Source organism: Charadrius vociferus, unplaced genomic scaffold (genome assembly GCF_000708025.1).
Source record: "Charadrius vociferus isolate BGI_N301 unplaced genomic scaffold, ASM70802v2 scaffold13, whole genome shotgun sequence".
Lineage (NCBI taxonomy): Eukaryota > Metazoa > Chordata > Aves > Charadriiformes > Charadriidae > Charadrius > Charadrius vociferus.
This window is the reverse complement of record NW_009647763.1, coordinates 2,017,428-2,027,503: the sequence shown is the minus strand read 5'-3', so window position 1 is coordinate 2,027,503 and position 10,076 is coordinate 2,017,428. Positions and strand designations below refer to the sequence as shown.

The following is a 10,076-nucleotide window of genomic DNA, read 5'->3' as shown; positions in this document are numbered from 1 at the left end:
GCCCAGAGTCCATCTTCAACAGGTCTTGAAGAGGATCCGTTAGAGGCATCCTAATCTAAACCGTATATTCTTTCTTCAAAGCAAAACATTTAAAATTACTTAAAGCTTATATTTTAGGACATCTACCTTTTAGCTCTGCATTCTGTGATTGTTTTAGTGTTATTCACTTTTTTATCTTGGGATTTTCAATGCTCTTCTTGTTTGGTTTGCTCTTTGTTTCAGTGTGTGCCTCTTCCTTAGACAGGAAGCTTGCTTTATATGAGTTGCTGAGCAGAGACTACAGTCAAATTTTGAGTACTAAGTCCATCTGCGTGTCATCCAGTTCATTCTTAGTTAAATAAGTACTTTCTTGATTACTCAGATGTGCAGTGTAGGAAAAATGCTGGCTTTAGTTATTATGCCACATGCCTCTAAATCTGTTGTTCTTTGCTGTCCCAGAAAATTTTTCTTTCAAAATGCTAAAAATCGAGAAATTGAGCAGTGTCTATTTCAAAGTAATGTTTATTTTCGAAGTATGGAATACAGTTTTTGGTGGAGGAACATATTAACAAGGGTGTGGGCATAAAAAGTACAGAGAACTTTCTAATTTATTCAATATCAAGATTTAATTCAATTAATAACAGCTATTGCATTTATAATTGAGGGATTTCTGAATGGTAACAAATGTTGTAGTGTTAAAATGAGGTTTTTCTGCTGTTACGGGGAAAAAGACAGAGAGGAGAGAGGTAAAAAATGGTAGATTTCAATTGACCATGTAGAAACATAGTACAGCACACAAACCTATATTTATGTGGTCTTGTTTTTAAAGAAGACAATAAGAGTATTTTGTGTTCCTTCTGAGCCCTCTATATTATTTTGTGAAATAGTGCTAGATATCTCGTGCCAGATCCTCATGTTGGAACAACCAATTGCATAGACTTCTCCTGTGTCAGTTGGATGCTCTGCTGTCTGTATTATCCTGTTTTGCAAGCATACAAATTCCCGCTTGTGTGCAATGACTTTTTCACTTTTTGTCTGGCTGTAGTTCACTGCTTAGCTACGTGAATGACTTTCCTAGCGCAACATATGGGGTACAACGCTAATGTGAAAATTGGCATCTAGGACTGAGGAAGGCATCAGGAATTGCTTTAACAGCGTTTCCATGTGATGGGTAACCACAAATTTAGCAAAGAGGCTGTGTTGCATGCTTCTTCCCTGTGATGAAAGCTGGTTGGCACTTTGAATTATGCTTAATGACAGAGGCTTAAATCAAGAATTTATGTTCTTACTGGAGCAGTGTTCTTTGATACTGGGTGCATAAAGATGCCTATATTGTTGAATACTATGGATTCAAATGATACTTCAGCTATAAATCAGTTTAATGTTGAACTTTTATGTAATAAACTGTATGCAATTTCATCTTATATTTTAATATAGTTGGTAGTACCACTGACTCATTTTCAATACCAAAAGTAAACAATGTAAGCAATCAATAAGAGAAATTAAATTTGAGCCATGCTTCTAAATTTGTTTTGTGTTAGTAAAATAACTTCCAAGCAAGCTGTACAGCAAATTCACTGTTTATTTGTATTCACAGTGGACTAGTAAGAAAATTGTAGTTGGGATTCAGAAAAATGGCAGAAATCTTGCAGTGAAAAATTGAGGACTTACATAGCCTCATTTTTATATCATGCTACTCTGAACCATGGTGCATAAAGCTAAGGTCCTCCTAGCATTTTGTAGAAACTTTGCTTTATAGATATTTGTAACAAAGTGAAGTGTTACTGGAATAGTCCCAGTTATATCCGAGTAAAACAGCTAATTTAGCTTTTATTGTAGAAAGGTATACACAGATGTGTTTAAGCAATAGCTGCAGTTTTTGCAGTAGGACTATATTATCTCTTGTAAATATAGACATGACATCAGCTTGCTAAAGGATGATGTTGAATATACTGCAGTATTTTAGCATTTGTTTTGCTCATGAACCATTCTGTATGAAGACTTTAATTTTACTTATCTGCTAGAAATGGTAGACAAATTTTGAAAATCACACTTCAATAATTAAATGTTGGCAAAATTAAAAAAAAAAAATGAGCTAAATCCAAAATATCTTGTTTGGTACTGCATTTAAGGCAGAGTTCTAGTGCAAAACTGTTATGGAAGTATGTGAAGTTCTCTGTATACCAAAAACAGAACTTGGGTAACAGAATTGTGAAGTATAATGTAGAAAGGGTATTTGCTGTTTTCCAACTGGCAAATGTTGGCTTGACTATAGCAGCAGTCAATGTTTAAGTAATTGAGGCACATGTGAAATTTTAACTACAAAATAGAACTGCATTTTTATTTTTAAGCATCATACTTCTGTATAGTAAATGGCCTGCTCTACTTTTTTTTTTTAACAGTAAAGGACCTCCCTCTTCCCAGATTTGTTGTGTCAAAGAATGAACAAGAGTCAAGACACACAGCCTTGTATTCTTCAGATGCTGATAACCCAGCTTCATATTCAGGTGTGATTCCTCCTCCACCTGGTAGGATACAAGTCAAAAAAGGCTCTGTGAGCCATGATGCAGTTCAGCAACGTACATCAACTGATCAACAGGTAAATTAACTTAAAAGATTAAATGGGACTCTTATACCACTACTTTGCTGCATAGGTGTCAGTTTGATAGGGCTTCTAAGCTTTATTGCTTTCAATATAGTTTCTTTAAAAAAAAAAATCATACTGGTGTATATTATACATAAAGACCACATTCTTCTGAAATACTTGCATGTAGGAGACATTTTTTATGAAGTTTTAAGCTGTGTTTAAAATATTGGTGGTAATAGACAAAATTGAGACAGAAAAGAAAATCAGTGTGTAAAATATGGTAGCTAATACCAAGTTGAGTTCATTATGATGTTAATACCTCGTTTATTAGGTAGTTCACATCAGCTTCCTGGTCATTGGAACAGTGATACTGAATGCTGTGGAAGACTCGATTTCTAGTCCATCATCTTTATATCCAAAATACCTTATTTAGAATTATATATTTTTTTTTTAACCTCACAGTTACTTTTCTCTGCCTGACATTTTATTGTTCAGCTATTTAACTGTTAAGTAGAGACAATGAGAACCAGAAATAAGACAGACTTTTTCACATAGCTTTTTATTGTGTTCTAATAATGACAAAACTAATTTCCTTTTGCTCAGTGGTTCTTTAATATTCAGCTACAGGATATCTGAATAAGTGAAATGTAAAGGCTTACAACTCTGTGCCTCCTCATAATTCCTCTTCTTTTTATAGTCTTTACACTCTCTTTCCATAATATGGTTTAGGTTGGAAGGGACCTTAAAGATCATCTAGTTCCAACTCATGGGGAAATCTTTTCTGATCGTCTTTTCTACAAGCAATAATACTGAGTGCAAATATTAAATTTTGCTGGGTATATGTATGTCTGGGCATAACTGTTGAATGACCTGTTTCTTCCCCATGGTATGGTCTTTTCTGGGCTTGTTTTGTAAAGAATTGTGGAGCTTGCAAACATCCTTTAATCTCTGGGAATCAAGCAATTGCTTGTAAACATTTCTTAATGTACCTGGGAATAGCCCAGACTGGTCCAATATAAAGAAAAAGAAAATTAGCAGAGGCCATCCATAATCAGTGTTTGGCTGCCACTTCCTTTCTCCCAAACTGGAGATGAGGACTGTAATGAAAGGAAGGCTGGCAGTAGATCTGAAGATAGCTTGTCATCATCTAGTTTGGGGCAGGAGTGTTTGAGAGAGCTCCCAAGCACTTCATGAAGAAATTAGCAATTGCGGACCTTGGTATGATGATGGGGGTTTTGGTTTGGTTGAAATAGTTTTTCGTATGCTTCCAACATGGTCTTGAGTTTTAGTGAGCAGCTGTAATTTGATACAGGAATCTGTACTGGTGTAACTTCAAAATAACAAAAAAAAAATCTGGTATTTGAGGTCTTCAAGTTCTGGATGAAGAAACCACGTATTTATAAAGATGTATAAGCATCCAGATTTAATTTCTTCATCTTGACTGATAGAAGCAGCTTGGTGTCTCTTTCACACAAGTGTCTATGGGGATAATCAGAACGAGGAAACTGTATATACAAATCATTTGAGAGATCTGGCCCAGAAAACAGACTTGGAGCAAATGTAACAGGCAATACAGCATTGAGTCCATCAGTTTTAAGCTGCATTCATGGTCTGGAACATCACAGAAGTATTGTCTGTTTTTGCACCCTGTTGTAAAACTGAATTTTCTGTGGCTGATTCTACATTTCTGACTGTACAATGAATCCATTCAGGCAGCCTTCTTGTCCGAATCCATAAATATTAGACTGGGACACCATGTTAGAAACAAGCTGAGAAAGGGGCTTGAGCCCAGGTTTCTTGCTTAACCACGTAAATATTCTAACTGGGTTATTTTCCAAAAGATGGATACAGCTTTTGGCCATGTTTTTGTAGAAATTGCTGATCCAGTTGTGTTTACCTGGAGATACTGCTCAGATCTATAAAATACAGGAAGAGATTCAGACTGAATCCTCATTATATGCCATCTCTTTCAGTGATGAGGGTAAGAAGAGCTGAAGTCTGAAAAGTAAATTACAGCATGTCATTTTCCTAGGGATCACTGTTCTTTCTGGAGGAATTAAAGTGTCAAAGTTAAGCTTGGATATTTCACTCTTACAGCTTGTCATGTAGCTGTTAGATACTCCATTAGTGAGTTTGGGGGTTGGGTTTTTTTTTCTTAAACTGTTTACTGGCTTTAATATGCCAGTCATAAAATACTCTAGCTTAAATATTATTTATTAAATATTATTTGTATGAAATCACAAGATGTCTTCAACTTTAAAAACTGGGTTCATTCATGTGCCATTTTCCATATTGGTGAGATTTGTTATACATAGATTAATATCTTTATAATTAAAAATAATTTTTGTAAAATAATTTAACTTAGAGTATTGTCTACTGAAATGTCCTAGCTAAAACAACTACTTTATCAATGCATTAATTTGGCAGTTCACCTCAATGAGCTTCGCTCAGAGGCAGGACATCAGGAAAAGGCAATCAGGTTGTGTTTCCAAAGAGTAGCTATAAATGAGGTCATCTTTTAAAGTAAGCATGAGCTCAGTTCAGTAAGATCCTTTTTCTATCTCTAGCCGTTTTTGTGGTGGCATTTTTAGTTTATAATGGCTAAGTATTATGTAAATATAGCACTGGCTAGAAATTTTTATCTTTTTAATACTGTTAGTGTTAATAAAAGATGACTGAAGTCATGCCCAGCTGTCATGGAAGCTGCAGAACTGATTCTAGCAGTCAAGCCAAATAATGAAAGATACCTTTGCTCATTGGATGGCATGTTGACTGCACATCATCGTGGAGATAAAATATGGGAAAATATTTTTTCTGCTGGCATAATTTCTTCTTCCTAAATAATAGAAGCTAAGTAGATTTGAAAATTTCTGCTGAAATGTGACATCTATAGGAGCACTTTTGTTATGATATGTATGTTAACCACGGTGTACATACAAATCTCTATGCCTTGGTAGTAGCAGCTATGTTACTAAAAATGTTAATTGACGCCAATCTTGAGAATCTAGATTCTGTTGAGTTCTTGTGCTTTTTAAAAAGAAATCCTAGTAGAAATAGGAGTTGTCATTGTAGGTGGAAGCCTTTTTGGCTTTTTTTTTAAGGAATAAGACAAATATACTGAAGGCAGTTTCTTAGAAGCGGCAGCAATATCGAGATTAGGAAGTATTTTCTTTTTTCTGAAAGCAGTTTACAAGTGATTAAATGTTCTCAATATCAGTCTGTTAGATATTGCCTTTGGATGTTTTGTTTTGTTGTTAAAGCCAAAAAGCAAATCCTTTTTCCAGTGTCTTTAACTGTGATCCAGGTGTTGATCAGGTACTGCTTTAGCATACTTTCACCTGGCTTGCTAGCTTTTCCAGGAAAGCTAGTTTCAATAAATCTTGAGGCTCTAATAGCTGAAAAACATGTATGTGGCAAATGCTCATAGGCTGAACCTTGATATATATCCAAGTGAAAATAAAAAATACTCATCTACCTATATGTGCATTAAGCATAATATTGGCACTCTAGATTATATTGATTTATTGCCATACCAGTGCAGCCTTAGGAAGGAAACTTGGCACCTGTAGCAGTCAAAATTTCATCAATTCAACTTTTTTTAACTGCATGAGAAGTTCTCTGTCTTAAGGTTTTTGCCAATAGTCCATTTCTGTTCACTTCTGTGTGGTAGATTGAACAGGTAATTCCAGGTAAAACATATCTGGTATTAAATAAATTATTTAAGACCATGGAGCTGGAAAAGACCTCTTGTGTCATTGAGTCTACCCCTCTGTTATCTTGAGAAATTATATTAGATAATGAGTTTTAAAAAATCAGGATTCTCTTGTTGGAATCACAACCTTTCATCCACGCTGGCTGTGTTGGGGAAGACTATTCCAGAGCCTTAATAGGAATATAGTGGAATATCCATGGGAATACGGTGGGAATTGCCACTTAACTTTACTTAGGTCAGGTAATACCTGTTCTTTTGACAGCTTTATCCTTAGTATTTGCCACAGACCATCACCAGTGTTTACTAGAAAACCATCATATTCCCCCTTAGCTTTGTTTTGCCTGACAGAACAATCCATAGTCTCAGTTTCATCTCAAAGTAGTTACCAGTAATCCTCATAATCCTTCTCTGCCTTTGATCCAATTTGAATTTGTTCTTCTTGAAAATATTTTACTAGATTTGTATTTCTTGTTCCAAATAACATCTCACCAGTATTAATACTATTTTGTAGGGTACTTCCCTACTTCTGCTTGATATATCTCACCTCATATGCCTTAGCAGCTGTGAATAAAGCAAATCTGTCATATTTGACATATTGTTGTGATCTGATAGCTGACCCGTGCATCCAGTCTTCTGTTTTCAGCTGATTGATTCTCATTATGCACTTTGATATTAATTTCCACTATGCAAGTCACTGTATTTTATATCTTAAAACTTGATAGTTTACTGTTACCTATGTCCTGAAAGGAATCCATCCATCTGCCTCATACATTTGTTGTCAGAATTCATCGGCACGCTATTTAGTGTGCATAAACAGTTACCTAAAGTATCAAATTGGGTCATTCCCCAAATCAGTCATTTAGGAGCGTTATTAGAAACTTCCCTTCAATCCTACAGTACCCATTCTAATACAGTCCAGCTTTGGTCCTTCCATAGCCAATTCTATTGCACCTTAGGTTCTTGTATTAATTGTTGGAATTATCTTGTGTGGCACCCCACTGAAGTATGCTGAGTTCAGGTTAAATGTAGTGCAGTTCCTTTGTCTAGAAAACCACAAAAATCGTATCAGCCAACTTAAGTAAAATGTCCCATGCTGTGATTGATCCCTCTTCCATTTTTATCTGTGTTTAATTATTACTTTCTTCAAAGCCTGGTCTAAAACTTTTAAAACTGTTGAGGTCACACTAACAAGTTTGTAATTGGCTGAACCACACACCCTCCACTCTAAAAATGTGTAGTACTGTATGTGGAGAAGCTCACATTGAATCTTGGACTATTTTGTTCTTCCATATGAATGTTGATTACAAAACATGGGTTCTGCAATGCAATTACCATCTTTAGCATAATCTTTCTTCATGATGGATCTGTTCCCTGACTCTTATGCAGGCTGTGTGGTGTCAGGACCAGGATCACAACACCCTTAGAGCTACTCTTCGGATACCATGTCTGGCATCATTGTCTCTGGAGTTCTCCTTAGGAGGCTTTCTTCTGTGGCCTGAGGTGTGAGATCCAGGAAAAGGTTTATAATCTCATTTGGCTCAAGTATGCTTGCAATGCTCTTTTGAGGTTGAGATCCCTCCAGAGTTGCTTTAGCACAATATTGTGTTCCCTTACGCCAGTTTGTTTGACTTATCTCCACTAAGGTTTTTCTTTTAGAGCCATATACTCTATCACCTTTTTTTAATTGACGTGCTATTTTTAGTAACTGCTCGTGAGTCCAAAAATGTCCAAGTTCTGAGTCCTTCAGAGTGTCTTGTTTTCATAAGTCCAGTTTGACAAAAATAATGCTTTTTTACAACTTTTTAAAGTAATCAATCTTAATTAAAAAATGCATTAATTTTTGCCTGTTAGTTATAATCTTATTTTTTGATTAGTTATTGAGAAGAATGTTCCCAGCAGTTTGATTTAACATGAAAATGTTAAATAGTTAACTGTTTATGTCAACATGCTTTTATTTAGATCAGTTTTCTGTAATAATGTAAAGAGGAAAAATAAATGTCTTAAGATAGTAAAACTCAAACATTGTGATTGCTATGATTTTTGTTGAGGTTTGTTTGGAGAGAAATTAAAAGCTAGTGTTTAAATCTTTAAATATAATTGCATTGAAAGTGCTAAAACAGTTTATCAAAATGAGATTTTAATAACAGTCTAATAAATGATATATCAACTCCAGCATGCAGATGGTGAATAAAATTGTCAAAGTTTCTGAGAGATTAAGTGCATAACTTCTGTTAAAATCGGTGAAATTCAAAATTGCTGAGTTATCAGTAACACAAATTAGGCAAACTGTTGTAGTTGTTACATGTTAGGATTTTGAAGAGCAATTACGTTAAGTTCTGTACTCTAATACTCTCATAAAAATCTCATCCTGGATATTTCAGGCTTTCAAAATTACTTTCCTTTATTAATAGATTGAACAGATGAAAGTGAACAACTCTGCTTCCTCAGCTGCAATGTACACTCAAAACACTCTTGGTTTATGAGTGTAGGTTGCAGTTGAGGAACAAAGGTGGTTCTAATGAACATACTGCCTCTGTTTACGAAAATGTGAAGCTCAATGCCAAGTGGAAGTGGAAACTTTGCACAGCAAACCGTGTTTTCTAAGCATGAGTATATGAGAATGACAACTTCTTACCTGTTGCAAAGGCAGATACATAGTTGATGTTAACCTATATATAAAGGAATGAATGAACATGTATGTAATTACCGTTTCATTAAATCCCTACTCATTGTGTTTTCCCATGACTGCTTTTGAACCTGAGTCAATGTTTCTGCAGTCCTGCATCCTCCCTAGTCTTTTCTGGCTTGCATCTTCCTTCTTTAGACTTGCATTGAGCTATCAGTATTTTGGCTAAACCATTTTATACATACATATATACACACAAGTATATGTTTGTGTATGTATATAGAAATACATAAATATATACATCTTTTTAAAAAATAATTTAGTTTAACTCTCCTAAGCTTGTAGTAAACTAGATCAATGAATGCCATGAATGGTGTATGAGAGTGATTGTGGTTGCACAGGGGAAAGATGGTGCTAGAGTAATGCCATCTAAATTTGGTTTAAACTGCTTTGGAAATGTGTGTCTTATAATGAACGTAAAGCTGAAGATGTGGCTTGTTCCTCTTCCAGAAGCTTTTTGACATCAGAGTTGGTGACACACTTTTGCTATTTAATAATTTTGGCGTCTGTAAGCTGAAGCTCCAAATCAATTGTGGGAAATCTGTAAACGTTCAGAATTCTGATATAACATTAACTGGAACATTGAGAACAAAGTTAATTATTTATTATGCTTGTACTTCTGATGATCTGATTACCGTTATTACACGGTTTACAGAATCACATGAACCACATGTAAAGTAAACATTTAGAAGAATTGAAATTGAGGCTCATATTTACAATTTCTTCCTATGTCTTGAGCTTAAGGCCAAATGTTAGACAGCAGCTTACTGCATAGTGACAGTTGTGAGCTTCATTAGGGCAAGGCTGCTTCATGAGGACTATGTGTCAAGGGTTTTAATGTTCACATACAGTTACTAGAAGTAGTGAGTGGTTTCCTTTAGGTAGACTATCATATGTTTGTCTGCCTCAACTTTTCTTCTGTCTCTTTCTGGACCATCTGACTTACCAGAGTAAGAGTACCGGAGTAAATGAATAGTGTCTGTGACCAACCATAGCTTTCTCTAGATTTACTGATGGTATTTTGTCTAAAAATAAGGCATCCTTCAAATCTTGTTTGATAAAAGATGGCTTATATAAAAGCCAGTGGAAGAGGAAGCTTCTAATTAATTTCA

General features: G+C 35.1%; 1 protein-coding gene across 2 annotated transcripts in view; it reads left to right on the top strand.

Annotated features, from left to right (window-relative positions):
- Window positions 1-10,076, top strand: part of REPS1 (RALBP1 associated Eps domain containing 1) — a 51,438-nt gene that overhangs the window by 2,047 nt on the left and 39,315 nt on the right. For both annotated transcript variants that reach the window (XM_009882297.1, XM_009882296.1), the window contains exon 2: window positions 2,382-2,578. In XM_009882297.1, coding sequence (XP_009880599.1) covers window positions 2,382-2,578 — 197 coding nt within the window. The remainder of the gene's footprint in view (window positions 1-2,381; window positions 2,579-10,076) is intronic.